This window comes from Corvus moneduloides, chromosome 3 (assembly GCF_009650955.1).
Source record: "Corvus moneduloides isolate bCorMon1 chromosome 3, bCorMon1.pri, whole genome shotgun sequence".
NCBI classification, from domain to species: domain Eukaryota; kingdom Metazoa; phylum Chordata; class Aves; order Passeriformes; family Corvidae; genus Corvus; species Corvus moneduloides.
The window spans coordinates 569229-593317 of NC_045478.1; the positions used below are offsets into that span (position 1 = coordinate 569229).

Below are 24089 nucleotides of genomic sequence, written 5' to 3' on the forward strand. Positions count from 1 at the left end.
ATTCACCATTCCAAGCCCGGGGCTGCTCCCTGCCCCTCAGCCCGAGCCCGGCCAGGCACGAGGCTCAGTGCTGGGGAGGAGAGGGGGTTTTGGGGGTACTCACACGATGTGGGCCAGGTCCAGGGGCTTCTCGGGCTGCTCGGGGAACAGCGGCCGGGGCGGCTCCCTGCTGGGCACACAGCCCAGGGATTTGCTGATGGCGTGGCTCAGCTTCTTCGCCGGGGATTTCTGGGATTGGGAACAACGACAGGAGCCGGGTGAGGCTTGGGAAGAGCAGGGTGCGGTCAGAGAGAGGCGTGAAAAATAACCCAAGTGTGGAAAAGGGCAGAAGGGCCAGAAATACCCTGTTACACCATTCCTGGGAGATGACACACACTGCACTGGGGAACGAGTTCTGGGAGGCTTTTAAGCGCTCTAATATTGGAAATTGAAAGTTTTAACAAAGTTATGTAAGATTAGGAAATAAACCGATTACCTGGGGGTTCTCTCAGGAATTAAGCCCGGGGCAATCCCATCCCACTAAGGGACTTTTACACTCACTCTCTGAGCACAGAGGGTGCACTTTGAGGGGAGGGCAGAGGCCCCGGGGCAGGGGCAGGCACTTCCCAATTTTCTGTCCATTACAGGCAAGCCAAGGTGGGACACAGTGTTGGGACAGGCAGCAATGACTTCATCTCCTTTCACAACTTCCCTCAGTCGTGCTAAATGACCTCACAGGACCAGTGATCCGGGATCCTTGGGAATGCCGGGAGGAAGGCTGGTGCCAAGTGTTGCCACACCCACAGGAATGGGGACCTGCCCCAAGCCATGACCATTAACATGGGGTTTAAATCCCACACTGACTTACAAAATTAAGTCTGAAAATGATACTGCACCCACCAAGCTCCCATCAGTGATGTGGGAGGCCTGGTGATGGTCTTTTCCAACCCTAATAATTCCATGATTCCATGGTTATGGGAGCTCAGGCATAACCTGGCAGCTCCTTTAGCTCCTCTCACTCACTGACATCCCAGGAAAGTGTAATCCCCTGGCTAATGACTCCTGTGGAATTCATTACAGCTCCTGCACAACATTCCAAAGTGCAACTGGGACCAATTCTCAAGGCACATTCAAATTAAAACTCAGATTAACATTGGTTCAGGCAGGAACCCAGGCTCCCCAGGACACGAGTTACACCCACAGCTACAGCAAATGCCATCAGTACCTGGCAATTCCTGACAATCAGCACCATTTACTACCAATGGAATAAACTGTAGGTAATTAATAAACCAGTGAGAGTCCCCAGCTCTGGGACCCCGAGCTTAGGCAGCATGGGCATGGCATAACCAGGAACTCTTTTGGAGAGCTCGTGCACGAGGAAGTTTTCCTGCCCATGGACTTACAGTGTTTGTAGTAGCTTGGGATGCATCCAAAGGATAAAATCCCAGGATCCCTGAGGCTGGAAAAGCCCTCCCAGCCCATCGAGCCCAACCTGTGCCTGATGCCCACCTCGTCCCCAGCCCAGAGCTCTGAGTGCCACCTCCAGCCCTTCCTGGGACACCTCCAGGGATGGGCACTCCAAACCTCCCTGGGCAGCCCCTGCCAAGGCCTGAGCTCCCTTTCCATGCAGAAATTCCTGCTGCTGTCCACCCTGAGCCTGCCCTGGCCCAGCCTGAGGCCGTTCCCTCTCCTCCTGTCCCTGTTCCCTGGGAGCAGAGCCCGACCCCCCCGGCTGCCCCCTCCTGTCAGGGACTTGTGCAGAGCCACAAGGTCCCCCCGGAGCCTCCTTTGCTCCAGCCTGAGCCCCTTTCCCAGCTCCCTCAGCCGCTCCTGCTGCTCTAGCCCCTTCCCAGCTCCGTTCCCTGCCCTGGACACGCTCCAGCCCCTCAGGGTCTCTCCTGTCAGGAGGGGCCCAGAGCTGCCCCCAGCACTGGAGGTGCCCCAGCAGTGCCAGCACAGGGGACGGGCACTGCCCTGGCCCTGCTGCCAGCCCAGAGCTGGCACAGCCCCGGGGCCAGTGGCCTCTTGTCCCCCTGGGCACCCCTGGGCTGTGTCCAGCCGCTGGCACAGCACCCCCAGGGCCTTTCGCAGCCTTCAGCCGCTGTGTCCCAGCCCGGAGCGCTCCGCGGGGCTGCGTTCCCGGTGTGTTCGTGCCCTCTGCCGGGAGCTGTCCCCTCTCCCGGTCACCCAGAGCCCGCTCCCACGGGAGGGGCCGCTCACACGGCCGGGAACGTGCGGGGCCGGGCACGAACGGGATCACAGCGCCTCGGGGCCCGCAGGGGGAAGGAAATGGGGCAGGAACAGGGAAAATCGGGCCGTGCGAGCCACAGCTCCCCGGCGGCTCTCCCAGCGGCGCTGGAGCGGGGCGGGCTGCGTTCGCTGCCGCTGCGATCGCGAGTGCTCGGAGGCGCAGCGGGGCCGGCGGAACCCCGAGGCCGGCCGGGGCTGCCGCTGTGTGCGGAGGGGAAGGAAGGCGGGCAGGAATCCCAAACGCTCCGTTATTCACGGCACGGGAGGGGCCTGACCCACCAACAGCTGCGGAACCCCCCCCTCCCGGCCACATCCCGGGACGAGCTCGGGATGCCCTGGATGTGGGGAGGCGGAATGGAGGGGAAAGATTGCCACAAAGGGCCACAAACGTGCCCAAAGCCGCGCTAATCCTGGGCTGCCAGCAGGAACCGCTGGCTGCTGGGCCCTGCTGGGCGTACGTGACTCGCTGTCCCTGTCTGAGGCTCTTCAACGAAACATAAAACAGCCCCGAAGCAAAAATCTGGGAGGTGTTTCAGGGTTTTCATCCCTCCAAACAGGCCCCAACAAGCAGCGGGTTCATGCAGCAAAACCTCCTTAAAAATAGGTTTTTAGCCGAACTTATCCATAGAAAATCACTACGGTTACAGATTTTAATGTATTTCATCGCTATGTTAAATACATAGATATATATATAAAATATCTCAATAGTATGCGCATCCAAAAATTATCAAAGGTACCTCAGAATTTCAGGAAAAAGGAGCTATAATAAGTATGTAAGAAATAATATATTAATACTTATATAAACTTAATATTAATATATTAATACGTATATAAACAATAATGGCATTAATAAGTATATTGATCATATAAATCATAACTATGGAGATATTTATTATTAAGCTTATTCTGGGTCATAGGGCTCCAAAACTTTGAAAATACACCAGGCAGGACTGAATTAGTCTTGGCTGCACTGAAAAGCCAGGAAAGGACATTTCTTGTTTCACTGCAGGAGAGCAGCAGCCCATCCCTGCTGCCCCTGGGCTTTCACTCCGGGAGTTATTGCAGAGGGACCTCACCAGGAGCTCACTGAACACCAACACAGCCCAAACACAAAATAGGAGATAGTTCTTTTAAAATTAGGACTCAATTTCAATTTTCATAAAATTAACTTGCAAGACTTGGGGAAGTTAAAAAAAAAAAAAAATTAATCCCAAAGGTCCCTCTTCTGTGCTGTGTTTAAGGAGAGAGCCCCGTGTCCTAAAAACCCCGTCATCATGGCAGGGACACCTCCCACTGTCCCAGGCTGCTCCAAGCCCCAATGTCCAGCCTGGCCTTGGACACTGCCAGGGATCCACGGGCAGCCCCAGCTGCTCTGGGCACCCTGTGCCAGGGCCTGCCCACCCTCCCAGGGAACAATTCCTTCCCAATCTCCCATCCAGCCCTGCCCTCTGGCACTGAGAAGCCATTCCCTGTGTCCTGGCCCTCCAGCCCTTGTCCAAAATCCCTCTCCAGCTCTCCTGGAGCCCCTTTAGGCACTGGCAGGTCCCTTGCCACTTCCCCTCCTCCAATTCACATTTTACCTTAAAATCCACTTATTCTGTACAGCCTGGTCAGAACCAACTGCCCCGAAAGTCAGGAGAGGATCAAAGTGAGGTGACAAATTCCCAGGTCCTGGTGCTGGGATGGGGCACAGCCCCTCTGAGCCGAGTCACTGCCAACCCAGGCCAGAGGCTTCAGAGGGAAACACTGGAGTGGAGCTGGAGCTACCCTGGAATGTCCCAGGCCAGGCTGGACACTGGGGCTGGGAGCAGCCTGGGACAGTGGGAGGTGTCCCTGCCCATGGCAGGGGTGGCACTGGGTGGGCTCTGAGGTCCCTTCCCACCCAAACCATTCCATGGTTCTGTCATTTAGAATTGTCTTTGTATTAAAAATCCCGGTCTGGATTTATATGCATTCAAGGAATAATAGCCTACTGTTAGCTGGGATTAAACATTCCAGAAGTTTATTACCCACGGAGTTATAAAAAGGACAATAGAATTTTCCTTTGACTCCCAACTCCTGCCTGGTGTTCAGCCCAATTTTTTAAATTAAACAGTAATGCTATAACGGCTCTTCCCTGTGAAGATAACCATTAATTATAATCCTATCCTCATCTGAACTTCTCTTTGAGTAAGTAAAGGTTGGGCTTAATCTTTTGCCATAAAATAGGTTTTTCTCCATAAAATTATCTATTATTTCTTGAGCTGTGATTATCATCCAGCCATCAGACTGCAGGGCATTGCTCAGATCGTTTCTGTAAGGCTGTTTAATTAAGAGTTTGCCAGGCATGTATTTACAACTGGCAGGAGAGAAACAGAAAAATGCAGTATTGTCACAGCAATGCTGTCCTTGAGATGCCACTGCATAAAGCTCCTGTCCAAGCACAGAGCTCGTGGTCACTGGTTTGCCTTTCTGGGCAGGACAGGCACTGCCACAAACCATCCTTATGTGTAATTCCAGAATCCCAGGATCCCTGAGGCTGGAAAAGCCCTCCCTGTGCCTGATGCCCACCTTGTCCCCAGCCCAGAGCACTGAGTGCCACCTCCAGGCCTTCCTTGGACACCTCCAGGGATGGGCACTCCAAACCTCCCTGGGCAGCTGTGCCAGGGCCCTCTGCCCCAGCCTGGAGTGCTCCAGGGGGTTGGTGTGACCCCGGTGCAGGACCCAGCACTTGGCCTTGTTGAGCCTCACCCCACTGGCCCAGCCCATGATCCAGCCTGTCCTGATCCCTCTGCAGAGCTTCCTGCCTCCAGCAGATCCACATCCCACCCCAGTGGGGCTGTCCGTGAGCTGGCCGAGGGTGCTGCCCTCGATCCCCGTGCCCAGATCATCCGTGAAGGTGCTGAGCAGGACTGCCCCAGCCCTGAGCCCACTGGTGCCCATTCCCAGCTGGATGTGCTGCATCCCAGCTCTCCCTGGGCCCGGGTTTATCCCAGCCAGGAATAAACACTAAACCCAGTCCAACTCCCCTGTTTATACCCTTTGGTGTTTGGAGAACTGGAAAAGCCCCACTGAGCAGTTCTGCTCCAGACCCTGAACGCTCCTGAGGGAATCAGCCCAGAGAGGCTGCTCCAGCCCCAGCTGCCCAGGAGGAACATCCTCACCCAGGATGAATGCCCTCACCCAGGATGAATGCCCTCACCCAGAATGAATGCCCTCACCCAGAATGAATGCCCTCACTCAGGAGCAGTGCCCTCACCCAGGAGCAGTGCCCTCACCCAGGATGAATGCCCTCACCCAGGATGAATGCCCTCACCCAGGACGAGTGCTCCTTCATCTGGTGCTGGTTGCTGTGGGGGCCGCTGGCGTGGCCGCGCCAGAAGCAGTTCTGGCAGAGCTGGTAGTTGTGGCACTGCTGGCACCGGTACCGAAAGCCCATCATGCTCTCACAGTGGCAGTACGAGCACTCCACGGGGTGGAAGACTTGGAGACAGGGAAAAAAGCAAAGAAAAATACAGTTCAAGTAAATTTCAGGTAAAGCTGGGACATCCCATTTCACTGGAGCTTCCAGACCACCCCCAGCTTCTTCAGCACTTGTTATTCCGGGCAGGATTTTGGGGGCAGAGCAGGGAATTCTGGTACTGTGAGCCCTAAGACGAAGTTGGGGATAACACAGCAGCCCCACCTGACTTGTTCTGACAATATTCCTTCTTCAGATGTCTCCCTTCCCTGGGCACACTCAGAATTCCCCAGGGAGGTCCAGCAAAGCTGAGCACAGCTGGGAGCGGCAGGGAAGCAGCAAAGCTGCATCCTGCCAGGTGGATCTGGCTGGATTCTGCCTAAGGAGATCCCTGGGCCCCAGAGTCCTCTTCAGAAAGGTCAATTCCTGTTCTGAACCCCCCCTCTCACCCCTCGCTCCTCCCCCCTGCACCTCCACAGCTCCCAGTGAGGAATTCCCAATGTCCGGAGGACTCAGTTCAGTCTGACCTGCAGAGGCACCATCAGGGTGGGCTAAAAGAAATATCCATAAATGCTTCTTCCCTGTCCTACCCATGGATGGGCAATCCCAGACCTGCTCCACTTAGGTCTTTGCAAGAAGCCAAAGAGGAATGTGAGAGTGAAGGGAAAGAGATGAGACCTTCCCATGGCAAATGCATCCCAAAATGTGAGGGATGAAACAGAACCAGGGCCTGCCCACCCTCCCAGGGAACAATTCCTTCCCAGTATCCCATCCAGCCCTGCCCTCTGGCACTGGGAAGCCATTCCCTGTGTCCTGTCCCTCCATGCCTTGTCCCCAGTCCCTCTCCAGCTCTCCTGGAGCCCCTTCAGGCCCTGCAAGGGGCTCTGAGCTCTCCCTGGATCCTTCTCTTCTCCAGGTGAGCACCCCCAACTCTCCCAGCCTGGCTCCATGAAAGTCCTCCCCTGTTTTCAGAACTGTCCCTTCTCCTCCCAGGCAGCAGAGATCCTGCTGATAAAAGGGAACAGAAGCACCACAGAACCCAAACTTGATATCCTGATGTGGGGAAGCAATAACAATGCTCTGATAACAGGAACAGCACTCACTGTCCTGCACGAGGCATGGCCTCAAAATGATGGATAAGGAGAGGATTGGAACAACCAGGATCAGGGATTATTAGATCAGGGACCAGCAAGATGGAAACAAAAGAGGTGGGAGCCGTGGCTTGGCTGCAGGGGTTTTGTTTTTTCTTGTTTTGGGTTTTTTGTCTGTTTCGGTTTTTTGATTGTTTGTTGGTTTTTTGTTTGCGGTTTTTATTTTCTGTTGTCATTTCTTGGGTTTTGTGGGTTCTGTTTGTTTGGGTTTCTGTGGGGTTTGTTTGTTTGGGTTTTTGTTTGTGGGGTTTTTTTGTGGGTTTTTTTGTTTGTTTGCTTTCAGTTTTCTGCAAGAGCCAAAGTTTTGGATGGGAAACACCCCAGTGAAGGGGAGCAGCCAAGCTGGTCCCCTCCTGCTCCTGGCTGCTGCCAGGGAATGCCAGGATCAAATCTACAAAATCCCCTTTTCCCTGGAGTTCACCTGACATTTTAACCAGATCAACCTCCTCACCTTCTGAGCATGAGTTCCTGTAAGATCTGACACCAGGAAATTGCCCCCATCAAAATTAATTTTAAAATCCCAGGATCCCTGAGGCTGGAAAAGCCCTCCCAGCCCATCGAGCCCAACCTGTGCCCGGTCCCCACCTTGTCCCCAGCCCAGAGCTCTGAGTGCCACCTCCAGCCCTTCCTTGGACACCTCCAGGGATGGGCACTCCAAACCTCCCTGGGCAGCCCCTGCCAAGGCCTGAGCACCCTTTCCATGGGGAAATTCCTGCTGCTGTCCACCCTGAGCCTGCCCTGGCCCAGCCTGAGGCCGTTCCCTCTCCTCCTGTCCCTGTTCCCTGGCAGCAGAGCCCGACCCCCCCGGCTGCCCCCTCCTGTCAGGGACTTGTGCAGAGCCACAAGGTCCCCCCGGAGCCTCCTTTGCTCCAGCCTGAGCCCCTTTCCCAGCTCCCTCAGCCGCTCCTCAGACCCAGGAACATTCAGGGAATGTACTTTTTCTTCCACTAAACTGGAAGTCCAAACCCCATCGGTTTTCACTGCTGCTTTCACACACAGCCAGTCTCCACCCCAGAGTCCCAGGACACTCTGACCCCAGCCAGGTCTGGAATGCTCTGGGCAGGGCTGAGGAAGGCACGAGGTGCTGCTTCCACGAGCAAGGACAGAGCATTCCCCGTGTGAGCAGGGCCCTGCTCTGTTCCCACCAGGAAAACATTCCAATTACCATTTTCAACATGGGCGAGCCTGTGCATGAGGGGCAGCCACACAAGGCACTGGGGAGGGGGGTCAGCCATCAGCGTGTCCAGGAACATGTTCAGCATGACCTTCTTCTGCAGGGACAACACAGAGAGAACGGGATTGCAGAGAAAAGCACCCACTTCATGCAGCAGGGGATGCTGCAGCCTCCAAACCTCCCTGGGACACAACTTGTGCCTACCAGGAATATCTCCTGTATTGTCCTCGTCACGGAGGAGTCACAGAATGGTTTGGGTGGGAAGGGACCTTAAATCCCATCCAGTGCCACCCCTGCCATGGCAGGGACACCTCCCACTGTCCCAGGCTGCTCCCAGCCCCAATGTCCAGCCTGGCCTTGGGCACTGCCAGGGATCCAGGGGCAGCCCCAGCTGCTCTGGGCACCCTGTGCCAGGGCCTGCCCACCCTCCCAGGGAACAATTCCTTCCCAATATCAAATGGAAATTTGGAGCCTCATGATTCTGGAATCAAAGGCTGTTTCCTGCTGTGTCATATTCCAAATATGCTAATTGCTAATTAACTTATATTTAGTCAGTATAAATTTTACATCAAATACTGCAGAAATGCTTCTTCTGGAGCATCATCATGCCCAGAGTCTAAACATTTAATTTTAGGCCTAAGATCAATCAAGTTCATGTTTACAGTTGACTTAAGGATTATTTATATTATTTACATTACCTCAAATGAGAAACAAATCATTGGAACAATTAAAATACAACTGCAATGGATTTAAAAATAAACTTGTGTACACAAGGTGTTTATTTTGAACAGATCCAGGAAGTGACTTGTTGAAACTAATTGTGTTAACACAGTGAAAAAGCTTTGAAAAATCAAGGGAAAAGAATAAGAATGGCATGTTCTATGTTTTGGAAAATAAATGGCTCATTCCTGCTGTTCTGATGGGGAACAGGGGTGGCCCTTCAAGGAGGGGAAGCAATAAAATGACAGGAAATCCTTTAATTGCTGATTTTGGAGTGTTTCAAAGTGCTTGGGTTGTGCAGGGGAGCTCAGTGACCCCCAGCCCCGGGGATGGCCCGCCCAAGCCCCACATGCTGACCTGCTGGGGGAAGCAGGTGCGCACCGAGTGCTCCGTGTAGCCGAAGGAAGGGCCCTCGAACACGGCCGTGGGCAGCTTCAGGACTTCCCTCAGGAACTGATCGAACTTGCTGAAAATCATCAGCCCGTTGGAATCTGAGATCTGAGAGAAAATATCTGTAAGAAAATACAATAAAACCCCCCAGTAAATACGGGTTCACGGTGGGAAAATGCCCGAGGTGTCCCTTTGTGCCTTATTCTGATCAGCTCTGGTTTCTGATCGCTGCTGGCAAGATAGGCTTTATCAGTGCAAGTGTCCCCACGTGCCGTCAGTGTCCCTGTTTCCTCCATCCCATCCCCCCCAGGCTAGAGGAAAGCTCCTGCCAGTGCACAAACTGGGACAGTGAGGGAGCAGAAGCAGGAAAATTCCACGGGAACACACCTTGAACCTGGAGCTACAGAAACACCTAAGAGCAGACTCCAAGAACGAAATGCAGAGGTAACAGTGACAGAGCCAGAGCTGGCAGAGCCTCAGGGAAACGTGGTGCACACTGAGGGCATGGGGGATGGCAGGAGGACAACATCCCAGGATCCCTGAGGCTGGAAAAGCCCTCCCAGCCCATCGAGTTCCAGCTGTGTCCAATCCCCACCTTGTCCCTAGCCCAGAGCTCTGAGTGCCACCTCCAGCCCTTCCTGGGACACCTCCAGGGATGGCCACTCCAAACCTCCCTGGGCAGCCCCTGCCAAGGCCTGAGCACCCTTTCCATGCAGAAATTCCTGCTGATGCCCACCCTGAGCCTGCCCTGGCCCAGCCTGAGGCCGTTCCCTCTCCTCCTGTCCCTGTTCCCTGCCAGCACAGCCCGACCCCCCCGGCTGCCCCCTCCTGTCAGGGACTTGTGCAGAGCCACAAGGTCCCCCCGGAGCCTCCTTTGCTCCAGCCTGAGCCCCTTTCCCAGCTCCCTCAGCCGCTCCTGGGGCTCCAGCCCCTTCCCAGCTTTGCCAGGAGCCATCAGAAGCTGAGGGCACCGACCCCATCCCCAGGTACAGCACAGGTGGGCAAGTGGGAAGGTGAATCAGATCCCCTTTTAGATTTGAACGATTGGGGAGGAATTGTTCCCTGGCAGGGTGGGCAGGCCCTGGCACAGGGTGCCCAGAGCAGCTGGGGCTGCCCCTGGATCCCTGGCAGTGCCCAAGGCCAGGCTGGACATTGGGGCTGGGAGCAGCCTGGGACAGTGGGAGGTGTCCCTGCCCGTGGCAGGGGTGGCACTGGATGGGATTTAAGGTTCCTTCCAGCCCAATCCATTCTGGGATTCTGAGAACGTTTGTGATGAGAGGAGTTATAGTTTGTAAGGAGCTCTGGGGGGACAAATGTGCTCCTGAAAGCAAAAGGGGCTGAGCAGATGCTCCCTGGTGTTTGCAAGGACAGAAGGAGAGGAGAGCAGGGCTGCAGCTGCCCCACTCCCTGTCCTTGCTCCTCTCTCTGGATGGACAAAGCCTCCCGAGCCTCAGGAGTCCCTGGTCCCCTCCCCACAGAGCTCAGCTCCCCCTGCGCCAGCCAAGGCAAATCCCAGCAGCAGGGATGCAGAGAGCACGACAAGAGAATGATGTCCCAGGAAACAGAAGTGCCCTGGGATCCAAAATCTCCTGGGAAAACAGATCTCTCAAACGGCCAGCCGGGCCTCTGAGGCACTCCCAGAGCCAGGGCACTCTCTAAAGGAAGATTTCAGCAATGTTAACAAGACCTAGAATTTCCCAAGATGTGACAGATCTCCTCAGGAGCACTGAACCCTCTCTGCTGTTATTTTGGGCATCAGCAGTAATTAAACATCAAAAAGCTCATGCTGGCTTTTTTTTTTTTCATGCTGGAAAATTTCAGTGATCAAAACCAGCTTCATAAAAAACAACACTTTCAGAAAGGCACATTTCCAGTAACTGGAGAAATTATCCCAATCTCCTGAAAGAACGAGCTCAGGAAGAAGCCTACAATGCCTAAGTCAAGAGGAATAAAGCTACCTGGAATTTGTCTCACTGACTGAACAGAGCAGCCTGAACTGCAGGTCTCTTGAACAATGTTATAAAATAGAATGTATTAGGAGAAATGGGGGGGAAAACTAAAAAAATGGGGAAAAATGTTGTATTTCTGTATTTTAGAAAAATAAGCCAGCCAGAAAAATTAGATTTAACCTGGAAACTGAATGTGGAAAAAAAGTCTGGATGAAAATGCTCACAAAATGAACAATAGGAACAACTAAAATTAGAGAGCCAAACTTCCAGAATCCAAATCCATTCTGGAGCAGGATCTCTCCAGAAGTGGCCCCTGCACAAGAGCTGAAGGCCTGCAATGACCCTGGCAAGGTGGGGTGGGTAGGACACAGCACAATTGTATCCAAAATGGACTGAAATCCCCCTGGGTGTGCTCAGGACGTTCACCTGAGCTGAGCAGGCAGCAGGAGTCCAGTGACCCTAAAGAGAGAGAAATTAAAGGTATGGAAATCAACTGAAAATGAGAGGGAACAGACCAGGCTGTGCCAGGGGTAAACTAAAAACCCCTCCAAAGCCCACCAACATCTGCCTTGCTGCTGAAAAAGTCAGTTTATTGTCAAAGGGGGAAACTTCCACATGGGGGATGAGCAGTAAAAATGGAAATGATAAAACCAGGATGTGACTGTATCCTTTCAAAGGGCAATGGTGACAGGATGAGAGGAACAGCCTCAGGCTGGGCCAGGGCAGGCTCAGGGTGGACATCAGCAGGAATTTCTGCCTGGAAAGGGTGCTCAGGCCTTGGAGGTTTGGAGTCCCCGTCCCTGGAGGTGGCACTCAGTGCTCTGGGCTGGGGACAAGGTGGGGATTTGGGCACAGCTTGGACTGGATGGGCCAGGAGGGCTTTTCCAGCCTCGGGGATCCCGGGATGCCCTGATCCTGCCTTGCACAGCACCCCAAGGAGCTGCTCTGTGGGGAGAGCACGTCCCAGGAAACCAGCCACTGCAGAGCCAGGGAAGGGCCCCGCTGAGGCTCTCCCAGTCCGTGTGTGCCATCGGACACGGGGACACTCCTGGGCCATCGTCTTGTCCCCAGCAAGGGCACAGACCGAGCTGGCATCATTGACATGGCTGATCACGGGATGAGGAAACGCTAAAAATACAACCCCCAGAGGAGAGCCTCGTGCCCCAGCCTGCTCCGGGAAGGGCAGCTGGGACGGGATCCCTCTGGACAAGGAGATTTTGGGGGTGAAGGGGGTCAGTAATCAGGGAGACAAGGGGGAAAGGAAGGGGAAAACCAAAGCAGCACAGTCACAACACTCAGAAGAAATCAAGAGTCAGGGACCAGCTGAGGCAGGGAGATCAGAAGCCCGCTCCTCCCAAGAGCAGATGGCTCGGGCAGGCACATCCCCGGGCACTCGGCAGCCTTTGATGGCCCTGCCTGCAGTGGAAGTGGCTCCAGGAGCAGCCGAGGGCTGGGGGTGTTTGATACCCCACACATCCTCTGGGAAGGTCAAGGCAGAATTGGTCTCTGCTTCTCCATCTGTCACTGCTCACTGCAGTTGCTGCCCTTGGGTCCCTGTCCTGGAAGGGGAAGGAGCAGCTGTTTGCTAGTCCCCACCTCGCTCAGGATTTTACAGAACACTCTTTCACCACCAGTTTTCTCTGCAGGCTGAGGAATCCTGCTCCATGTCCTTTGTCCAGCAGGATTTGGGGTTTGGATCATGGGTCAGTTCCACCAGCCCAGAGCTGCTCCAGAGGGGAAAGGAACTGTGCCCAGGAGTCAGCAGGGCTCAGGGGAAGGGACAGGGCTTGGGGCAGCCTGGGACAGTGGGAGGTGGTGGCACTGGATGGGCTTTAAGGTCCTTTCCAACCCAAACTCTTCCAGGATTTGATGTCAGAAGCTGGAATTACAGAGTGAGAAGGTGCAGAGAGCCTCAGGGAAGCAGAAGATTCACAGGAGCCTCCAACACCCTCAAAGGAGGGAAATGGTGACAACTGTGACATTTCTCTTGGAAAATCAGCCCTCAAGTTTTCCATTTAAAGAAGTGCCCAAGAGCTTAAAACTAAAGAAATGGGCTTGGGATCACCAGGAGCTGGAACATGGAACAAAAAATGTGGAGTCCCCATCCCTGGAGGTGTCCCAGGAAGGCCTGGACATGGCACTCAGTGCTCTGGGCTGGGGACAAGGTGGGGATTGGACACAGCTTGGACAGGATGGGCTGGGAGGGCTTTTCCAGCCTCAGTGACTCTGGAATTCTGGGATTCCCAGCACAGATCCAGGTCAGTGTAAATCAGCAAAAAAAAAAAAAAGCCTCCAGAACTCAACACAACAAACACAGGGAAGGAAACATTCCATAAATGCTCGGATTCGTGGGAGTACTCACATCTGAGCTTGTCCAGGATCTTCCCCCCACACATGGCGGCCAGCATGGCTTTCACCGAGAACACCGTCAGCTTCCCGTGGCCCTCGCTGCGGGGAAAAGCACACGTGAGCAATTCCCACAGGGAATGGCAAGCACAAACACCCCAAATGCCTGGGGAGGGAAGCAGAAATGATGGGAATAACCATAACCATAAACACCTTCATTAACTACTGTCACTGCGAGTAACTGGAGCTAAATGTGCTGGACAGGGAGTTTGTACTGGCACAGAAATACAACGATGGGGGAAGCACAGGGTGAGTGTGGGGAGATCTGGAAAAGCAGAATTCTCCTGAAGGGAGTCTCTGAGAGAGCTGGAGAGAGACTTTGGACAAGGGCCTGGAGGGACAGGACCCAGAATGGTTTGGGTGGGAAGGGACCTCAGAGCCCATCCAGTGCCACCCCTGCCATGGGCAGGGACACCTCCCACTGTCCCAGGCTGCTCCCAGCCCCAATGTCCAGCCTGGCCTTGGGCACTGCCAGGGATCCAGGGGCAGCCCCAGCTGCTCTGGGCACCCTGTGCCAGGGCCTGCCCACCCTCCCAGGGAACAATTCCTTCCCAATCTCCCATCCAGCCCTGCCCTCTGGCACTGGGAAGCCATTCCCTGTGTCCTGTCCCTCCATGCCTTGTCCCCAGTCCCTCTCCAGCTCTCCTGGAGCCCCTTCAGGCCCTGCAAGGGGCTCTGAGCTCTCCCTGGATCCTTCTCTTCTCCAGCTGAGCACCCCCAGCTCTCCCAGCCTGGCTCCAGAGCAGAGGGGCTCCAGCCCTGGAGCAGCTCCGGGGCCTCCTCTGGGCTCTCTGCAGCAGCTCCACGTCCTTGTGCTGCTGGCCCCAGGGCTGGGGCAGCTCTGCAGGTGGGGTCCCACCTGAGCACAGGGGCAGAGGGGCAGAATTCCCCCTCCCCTGCTGGGAGATCAGCCCAGGGCAAACCTCCCTTGGGAATTCCACCCTCCCTAAGTCACAGTCTCAGCCCCCTCCCCTTTTACTCTTTAATAGAGATCCATTTGATACCGCAGGAAGGTTCAGCTTTGAATTAGTTCCCAGAAGAACCAGTGCCCAAAGCCATCAGTGTCTCCTCCCAGGATACAACCTGTGCTTGGAAAGGTCTCTCTGGTGCCCCCAGGCACTGGCCCTGCCCCCCACTGATGCTGTTTTTGTGAATCACCCCAAACTCCTCCCTGCAGCCTGCCAGAGGAGCAGTTTCTGAGGAACTTGCCCAACCCTTTGTGCCAGTGCCATTCCATCTGAATTCCCATCAGAAGGAAAAAAGGCAGAACCTTCCATATGACCTTGAATCTCCTGTAAGAACAGCCAGGACTGAAAGCAGGACTGGGGACTGGTTTAAATCAGGCCTCCTGAGGCTCCTTCCTCATCCTCAACATCCTCCCAGCCTGGGTTCTGCAGCAGCTCCCACAGCAGGGGTGTCCACGTGGATCTGCCACTGATCCCCACCCCAACTCCAGCCAGCTCCTCACCCAGCCCAGGCAGAGCTCCAGGGCAGCTCCCCCTCCTCTGCTGGCCCACCCCGAGCCCACTGCAGCACTCCAGCTGTGCCAGACCCCGAATTCCTCCTGTCAGGTGAATTCCCAGGACAGGCAGCAGAGCGTGCTGAGCTGTAGGCATTGCCCAGAGCAGCTGGGGCTGCCCCTGGATCCCTGGCAGTGCCCAAGGCCAGGCTGGACACTGGGGCTGGGAGCAGCCTGGGACAGTGGGAGGTGTCCCTGCCCAGGGCAGGGGTGGCACTGGACAATTGTTACAGTCCCTTCCCACCCAAACCATTCCAGGATTCTGGGACTGTACCTGTCTCCGGGAATGTTAAAGGCTCTGACAGTGCCAGCAGCACCCTCTGTGAGAACTCTGTAGCTCTGGGCATCCCAGCACCCCCGGGATGCAATTCCAGCAGCACAGAGCCGGCCCAGGGATGCAATTCCAGCACGGATGTGCATTTTTAACAAACCCCTGCCTGCCGTGCTGCCGAGCTCCTGGAGAGGGAGCCTCAGCCCTGCCTCTGCTCTGGCTCTCCCACACCCCAGCTCCTCCCTCAGTGCCGGTGCCAGGCAGCAGGAGGCACAGAGAAGCTGCTGGACTGTGCTGGGATCCAGGTGCTGCTGGGGGTCCAGACAAGGCAGAGCTTGCAGGGCTGGGGGGAAAGCGGGGGACAAAAATCTACCTCTAAATAAAGCCTCCATTTTTCTGAGGCAGCTCCCCCAGACGTGACCATTCCTGGGTTTAAATCCTGCATTTTTCAGTGTGAGCTGTCTGAGAATAACCAAACCCTCAGCCAAGCCTTACAGCTTGTCTCAACTAACACCAAACCAGGACTGAACTGGAAGGAAACTCCCCTGGCACAGAACCTGCTCTGAGCTTTGTGCTGGTTTTATTTGTCCTCCAGTCTGGACTTTCTGAGGGACACACCCAGGTCCTGTTTGGTGGCAATAAGAAGGTGCCACACTGGGAGAGGATCAAAGTCTGGACATCACAAACAGAACAACATCTGGCACACTCAGTGCTGGGGACTGCCCTGGGTAAATCCCCTCTGTGGGGCAGAAGCAGAAGTCAGATCCCACTGAAAAAACGCTGATTTGGAGACAGGCAAGACCAAAAGTAAGAAAAGCCAAGCACAGCAGACCCTGCAGAAAGAGGCTGTGAGAGAAACTCCTAAAAGTGGACACGAGGAGATGCCTGGACAGATCCCTGAGCAAAAAACACAGCTGCTTCCAGCCAGGAAATGAGAATCAGCTCTATGGGGTCACAGCACGTTAGAGGGGGCTGCAACCCAAGCATCCAGACATGGCTGAGTTCAAAAAGGGTCCTTTTGAGCAAGGTTCAACAAAACACATTCACCTTTCAACCACTGCTAAGCCCCCAGGAGGTCCCAGCACAGTTTCACCCCAGGCCCAGCTCGGAACAGGGCTCACACTGATGCCTCAGGCTTTAACTTTTGTGTTTTTCAAACCCTGCACTGCCTACTGTGTAACTCTGAAGTTCCTTGTGGCCTGTCAGCTGCTGTTCTCTCATGCTGGTAAGACACAGCAAACCTCTCTAGGTTTCCACCTCAAGGACACCAGGCCCAAAATGTGTGAACGAAAAGCCTCTGAAGGGGGGCAAACTTGGAGGGATTACACCATGAACAGAAGTTATAATCGGAGAATTAACCCTGATTGATATGCAAATGGACCAAACTTATAAAAGTGTGAAGAACTCGTGACCCAGGGCCCACCTTGGGTGTAGCCTCTGGCTCCCCGGGGGTACCTTTGAAGGCCCTTCAAGTAAATACCTGCCTTTATTCCCTTACTGTTGTCTAGTCTCTGTTTGCAGGTGGCCACCAGCAGCCCCAGGAGGCTCCAGCTCCTGTCAGACAGCAGGTTTGATAGCCAGCACTGCTGCGGGCCCACGGAGGGGCTGTGTGGTGTGCGTGCCCCCAGCTCCAGCACCCCCAGCTCCAGCAGCACTCGGAGCCCCGGCCACACTCATCCCACCCAGACAGCGGCCAGGCCAAGGACACAGGAGGCAGTACTAGCCTGTCATACGCTGCTATCATGAAGTTGAGGAGGAGGCTGATGGACTGCTCCACACTGATCTGGTGAGTAGAAGGAAGGCGCTTGTTCAGCTGGTAGTAGATGGATGAAATGATTGTTTCCAGGCGGGACACGTTGATCTCCGTGTTATGATCCAAAGTGTTAAGGCCGTTGTCTCGGAAGGCTTCAATCATATTCCAGATATCAACGAGGTGAACTGGAAACAAAGGGAGAAAGAATGAACTGTGTTCTGCAAGGCATGCAAGCCCACTGTGATGGCACTGCCTGTGAGCAGTGCTGCCTCTCCTTTGGCACGAACAGCGGCTGTGCACAAGGTGAGAGACTGAGTTCATTCTCACAGCTGGTAAAGGGACAGAGCAGTGCCCAGATCCCCCAGGTGGCTTTTAGTCCACCCTTCAACACCTGGGACTGTGTCAGAAACAGTTCCTGCAGGAGCAGAGCCCTCCCCCTGAGCACGCAGTGCTTTAGCAGAGTGAGGCACTGAAAGCCATCAGCCAGAATTCCCCCCTGGGAGGGTGGGCAGGCCCTGGCACAGGGTGCCCAGAGCAGCTGGGGCTGCCCCTGGATCCCTGGCAGTGCCCAAGGCCAGCCTGGACGTTGGGGCTGGGAGCAGCCTGGGACAGTGGGAGGTGTCCCTGCCCATGGCAGGGGTGGCACTGGGTGGGCTTTAAGGTCCCTTCCCACCCAACCCCTCTGGGATCTGATGATACTCCAAATCCACTACCAGCTGTTTACAGTAACTTTGAACACCCTCATGCTGACTCGCAGGGTATCGAAGGAGGAACCTGATGTTCAAGTTAAACTCTCAGTGTTTCCAGTCGATCCAGTTCCCAAACCCAGAGCATGATGTTTTATAAACACAGGTCTAGGGCTCCAAAGTGTTTCCCTACATTTCCCTGCTGTCTCTAAGGAGCGTTAACAACGTGGAGAAAACCCTTCCCAAACCACAGTAAGTGAGCTGCAGAACCACATCAAACACTATTTCAAAATGTTTCCAAGCTTTAAGGTTTGCAGGGGAGTGGAGAAAACATCTGGGGATCAGCAGCCACCAAACTGAGCACGATCCAGCAGCCAGAGAAGGGACACTGTGAACTCCACTCCTGGATCTCTGGAAGGGTCTGCAGTCAGTGTGACCTTGTGCCTTTCCTACATTGAACTTGTTTTGTATTTCTCACATGAAACCCCCACAAGGACCAAAGCCAGGCTGTCCCCACCCCCCTGGAGCAGCCTGTGGCCCAAGAGAGCCCCATCCCCAGTCTCGGGGTGGCAAAGGCTGCCCAGGGCTCGTGTGGGGCATCAGTGAACCAGGCCCTGTGCAGAGCTCTGTAACCACAGCTCCTTTCTGCTCTCTGCTGCTAACACAGAGTTTTAATCCTGAACCCGGAACTACAGCCAGGACCTAATGCTGCTCCCAGGACTGAGCCATCCACCAGCACAGGGACCCGGGGTATGGCCACCACAGCCCAGCGACACAGCAGGGACACGTGTCCTCCTGGGACCCTTCTGCTGGCCAGCCCTTCTGCTGGCCTCCTCCTCCTCCTCCTCCTCAGCCCTTCTGCTGGCCTCCTCCTCCTCTTCCTCCTCCTCCTCCTCCTCAGCCCTTCTGCTGGCCTCCTCCTCCTCAGCCCTTCTGCTGGCCTCCTCCTCAGCCCACCCAGCAGTTCCTGTGCCCTGGGATCAGGGATCTCCTCCCACACTTTATCCTGCTGGGCTCTTTGCTGTGTCCAGCTCGGCACGGGCAGAGCACAAAGTGCTCCTGCTCACCTGGGATTCAGCTCTGCCTTGGGAGCTGTCCAAGGTCAGAGCCCACGGCAGGGAAGGAGAGAACTTCAGTGCCCAGCGAGGTTTGAACTGACAGAGCTCTCCATGGTCACCAATGCCACACGTGTCCCCACACAGACAGCTCCAGGCAGGGACTGTCCCTGTGCTCACTGTGGGTGCTCTGGGGTTCCCCGTGAGGAAACAGCCCCTCACACAGCTTGAGACCATCTGCATCCAGCACTGAGGGCAACGAAACACCACATTTGCCCTTGGACTTCACATTTTCTGGACATTAAAGAGTAAACGTGAAGGTATTACAGAGTATCTGGCAAGGATCGCTGCCTCTTTCTAATTACGTATTTAGTTATATATGAAACCTCTGTGTGAGTGACAGCTGGCAGTGGCTGACCAATGCTCCCTCTCACTGCACCCCAGAGGGGCTGGCTGCAGCGCCTGCAGCAGCCATGCAGAGCAGGGTGTGAGGACGGAGCTGGGCACACTCACGGTTGCATCTCTTCTGCACGAAGCGCAGCTTGCAGGCGGTTCTGTACGTGGAGAGCCGGATCACGTCGAAGTTCTGGGCTCCTGCAACAAACCAGAGGTTTGGGGGTTTGCCTCCCTCTGCAACAGCCAGTTCATCTCATGTTCTTGAGAGGAGGACTTGGAGAAAGGCACGAGGGTCTCCTCACACACATCCCCACACTTGGGGGGAGTCTGCCCCTGTGCTCAGGTGAGACCCCACCTGCAGAGCTGCCCCAGCCCTGGGGCCAGCAGCACAAGGACGTGGAGCTGCTGCAGAGAGCCCAGAGGAGTCCGCACAAGGGGATCAGAGGGATGGAGCAGCTCTGCTGGGAGGAAAGGCTGAGAGAATCAGGATTGCTCAGCCCAGACAAGAGAAGGATCCAGGGAGATCTAATTGCAGCCTTCCAGTGCCTGGAGGAGCTGACAGGAAAGATGGAGAGGGACTGGGGACAAGGGCTGGAGGGACAGGACACAGGGAATGCCTTCCACTGCCAGAGGGCAGGGATGGATGGGATATTGGGAAGGAATTGTTCCCTGGGAGGGTGGGCAGGCCCTGGCACAGGGTGCCCAGAGCAGCTGGGGCTGCCCCTGGATCCCTGGCAGTGCCCAAGGCCAGGCTGGACATTGGGGCTGGGAGCAGCCTGGGACAGTGGGAGGTGTCCCTGCCCATGGCAGGGGTGGCACTGGATGGGCTTTAAGGTCCTTTCCCACCCAAACCACTTCATGATTCCATAATAATGCTACTCTGGAAACAAACCAGTATAAATGTGTAGTTCTAAGTCCGAGCTCCCTCAGTCTATAACTGGAATTAAAGACATACTGGCCTAGTCCAGGAATTCCCTTCAGCCCTGAGTACTTGCAGGACAGCAGGATGAGGTGATGCCATGCAAACACAAATTCTTAACACTTCTTTTCCAGAGGACAACACTCTGCAACAACACATCAACCCCCAAAGCATTCCTCGAGTCACACCAGCACTGCAGGGCCATTTTTTATCTTTTTTAAGGCCAAAGGTGCTCTGTCTGTTGTCATTATTTGTTTTAGTAGCTGTCCACAAACTTAAGGCATTGTCACAGATGAGAGATGTGAACATCTCTAAGAAGGGAGCTTCCCAAAACCTAGAGATGAATGACCTTCCCAGGCAGTTGTGACTCACCTCAGGCATTCTCCTCCTGAGCAGCCCCCAGGAGCACCCCGGATGCTTTTCCCTGCAGGGGGCTGTGGGACAGGATGGGAATGATCTGGTGCAGCTGTCACAGTGGAGAAGAAATGACATTATGCCTTCAGATTTCCTACTTACTCATTTCCATGAACAGCTGCCTCTTCTCTGCCATGGTCCTCCTCCTCTTCCCACTCTCCTCAATCATTCTGGAGACAAAAATGGCAAACGCTGTTTGTGTTAGAATTCCTGTTACAAGAGCAACTTGCTGTGAACAACAGGATTCTACCCCTGGCTGGAAACAGTCTGACTCTGCTTGGTGATGGGGAAGTCACAGACAGAGCCCTCTTGCCACTGTCCCACTCCACAGCACACACACCTCAGGCTGGTTCACACCTTCCAAGGCGGGGCACAGCACAGGAAACATTAATTCTGAACACTTCAATTGCTTTACATTGAAAAGCTCAGAGCTGCATTAATAGATGTAGAAAAACATCCCATGAAGAATTCCTTTGTGTTCCAAAGGATTTTGTTTGCAAAAGCCAGGCCTCTCCAGGAGCAGCCGAGATGTCACCTGTTAGAGCCTTTGCGGTTCAGCAGGAACAAGCCCATCCCATTCCTCTCCCTGGCTGGCAGAGGTCAACGACCCCTCTTCCCCACAGGATCACAGAATCCTTTACGTTGGAAAAGACCTCCCAGGATTTGTGGGGATGTTGGGTTTGGGGTGTGGGGGAGTGTTGGCTTTAAACAAAACCTGCTAAAATTAATTTAACTTTGAACCCCAGCTCCTGAGGTCATATGGGATTTGTCAGGGAAGTAAAGAACGTAGAACTAATTAAGTTGGAAATAAAAACAGTTTGGTGACAGAGGAAAACAGATTCCTAGGAAAACTGATTAGAGGAGTGACAGCACCAGGGAGGAGCTTGTACCCCAAGGTAAGGGGGCAGAGGGACAATTCAGCAGCTCTCAGGGCTTATTTCATTATATAGTTCTAAAAGATGCCAAATTTCAGCCCACTGCAGCAAAAAAAAGCAAGTTGATTCAGCATCAGTGTAAAATTTAATTTATAATTCAATTAATTACTACATTATTCTTTGGTTACCAAATTCACCAACTTACGGTTTAAAAACCATTAAATACAGGTTTTATGTGTCTAAACCCAAAAAAAAAGACAAAAATCCCAAACAATTCTTCTACAGTTCCATCCAAATCTACGGGAGGCAGCTGGCTCAGCCTCCTCAGCCCAGGCTGCAGCAGCCTCAAATGCCAGCAGGAACACCAAGTCGTGCCTTGGCACTGGCACACGTCCCTGAGGAGCGGGCCCTCGGCAGGGCTCCCCATTTCCTGCTGCAACCCCCACAGCCTGCAACCCCCCAAAGCCTCTTCCCTTTCCAAAAGGAAAACAAGCACGTGGGCTCTGACCTGAAAATACATCGTACTTCCTTGGTTCTTCCTACTTTAGAAAACCACTGACTCAGAAATAATGCACTGCTGTGCCTTTATTTTATTTTTTTTTCAGGAAAAAGCCTCAATGGCATTTTTTATGATGTGTAAAACTGGGGGTTTTGGGCACATGAGCTTCCAATCCCATCTCATTTTCCACAAAGCACCCAACGGTGCCATGGCTTCCACCTCTTTCCCTAGGGATTCCTCATTCATGGAATCCCAGACTGGTTTGGGTGGGAAGGGACCTCAGAGCCCATCCAGTGCCAGCCCTGCCACGGGCAGGGACACCTCCCACTGTCCCAGGCTGCTCCCAGCCCCAGTGTCCAGCCTGGCCTTGGGCACTGCCAGGGATCCAGGGGCAGCCCCAGCTGCTCTGGGCAGCCTGGCACAGAGAGGTACCTGCACGTGCCAGGCTGGGAGTTCCAGAGGTCATTCCCAGTGCCCGGACACAGCACCCAACGCTGCCATACAGAATTCCTGGATAAAGAGGTCAGAGTGACCAAGACAGACACAATCACCACTTCAGAGGAGTTAAGTGTCACCCTCTGTGCCCTCTACAAGGAGTGACTCAGATCTTTCAAGTTGCCTTGAAATGAGACCTGGATGAGGGATCTGCTCTCTCCATGATCCCAGGATCCCTGAGGCTGGAAAAGCCCTCCCAGAGCATCCAGTCCAAGCTGTGCCCGATGCCCACCTTGTCCCCAGCCCAGAGCACTGAGTGCCACCTCCAGCCCTTCCTGGGACACCTCCAGGGATGGGCACTCCAAACCTCCCTGGGCAGCCCCTGCCAAGGCCTGAGCTCCCTTTCCATGCAGAAATTCCTGCTGATGTCCACCCTGAGCCTGCGCTGGCACAGCTTGAGGCCATTTCTTCTCATCCTGTCCCTGTTCCCTGGGAGCAGAGCCCAACTCCCACATCACTGCCAGATATTTGGAAAGCGGTGGAAATTAGGATCTATCAGAGTAATTGACAAACCTGTTTTTAATCCCTGACCCATGAGATACAGAGGGATCCCTCGGCGATGAGGCTGGGAAGAAGGAAGAGGGGAAGTCTTTCTCAAGCTCAAAACAGGAATGAACCAAACCCACAAGAACTGCAACTATGTTTGGGATGCAAATTACAATGCTCAGCTCCCAAAACAGGGAAGGGAAACAGCAGCTTGGCCTGAGCTGGTTTGGTTTGTTGGGTTGGGCTCTTTGAAGGGGGTGGGAAGGCTGGGTTTGGGTTTTGGTGGGGATTTTTTGCGTGGGTTTTGTTTGCTCACTGTGCCTTGTTTTTTAAAAAGTTGTAGCACAACCTGTGAGCAGAGGAAACACAACACGGGCTGGAATGATGTGGCAGCCAAGAATTCCTGAGGTGGCTGCTCACATTCCATGGGCACATATAGGGAAAACCACTCAAATATAGAACCCCAGGATTGTTTGTGTTGGAGGGACCTCAGAGCCCATCCAGTGCCACCCCTGCCATGGGCAGGGACACCTCCCACTGTCCCAGGCTGCTCCCAGCCCCAGTGTCCAGCCTGGCCTTGGGCACTGCCAGGGATAGGAAGTCCAGTTATTTGGAAATCCTTATTGAAAAGCAACGTTCAACTAAAATCAGGAAACTATGCAGTACCTTAGAAAACTGCAGCTGAGTATGTTTGATGAAAACTTCCAAAATGGTATCATTTCCCCTCATCCTTTCACCTTCTCCCCTTTTAAAGGTACAACACTTGCACGGCCTCAGGAGCACTCTCTGACACAGTCAATAGAAAAGCTGATTTATAAATCCCACACCAATTAACGCAGAAAATTCTACACTCAGCCACCATCTAAAATATCTTTAATAAACTCACACATTCTTCTTATTTCTCTTGTTTGACACCTTTTTTCTCTCCCTGTTTCTCTCCCACTCCGGTGTGCCAGGGCTCTCTCTCCCTGCCAGAGCTCTGTCCCATCCAGCCCCAGCTCAGGCAGGTGTGATTTGCACCCCTGGTACCCACTGAGGGCCCTCCTGGCCGTGCCCTGCCTCGCTCCCTGCGGGTGCTCCCGGCTTTAGGCCAATACTACAGGACCTTGCTTAGCAGGTTTCGCTCTTCTTGGAGCTCATCAGCTGTAGGTAACGGCCTAAGGACAGCTCCTCCTCCCCTCCTGCAGGGGAGGGATCCAGCGCAGCCCCTCCCCTCCTGCAGCAGCTACAGCCCCGCTCCCAAGGCACAGCGCTGTGCTCAGG

At 54.3% G+C, this 24089-nt stretch overlaps 1 protein-coding gene across 17 annotated transcripts in view; it reads right to left on the reverse strand.

Moving 5' to 3' along the window:
- DTNB (dystrobrevin beta) overlaps positions 1–24089 on the reverse strand; it is a 136322-nt gene that overhangs the window by 104437 nt on the left and 7796 nt on the right. For 14 of the 17 annotated variants that reach the window (XR_004239215.1, XR_004239216.1, XR_004239217.1 and 11 more), the window contains exons 3-10: positions 20574–20641; positions 19256–19336; positions 16973–17186; positions 13415–13500; positions 9071–9225; positions 7985–8090; positions 5525–5691; positions 104–228 (exon numbers count right to left, since the gene is read on the reverse strand). Coding sequence is in view for 14 of the 17 variants with exons in the window: in XM_032103894.1 (XP_031959785.1) it covers positions 104–228; positions 5525–5691; positions 7985–8090; positions 9071–9225; positions 13415–13500; positions 16973–17186; positions 19256–19336; positions 20574–20640 (1001 nt within the window). In the remaining 3 variants the exon portion in view is untranslated. Of the gene's footprint in view, positions 1–103; positions 229–5524; positions 5692–7984; positions 8091–9070; positions 9226–13414; positions 13501–16972; positions 17187–19255; positions 19337–20429; positions 20524–20573; positions 20642–22853; positions 22958–23492; positions 23860–24089 lie in introns of those variants that run through there. The other 3 variants (XM_032103889.1, XM_032103887.1, XM_032103895.1) reach the window with 3 other exon arrangements.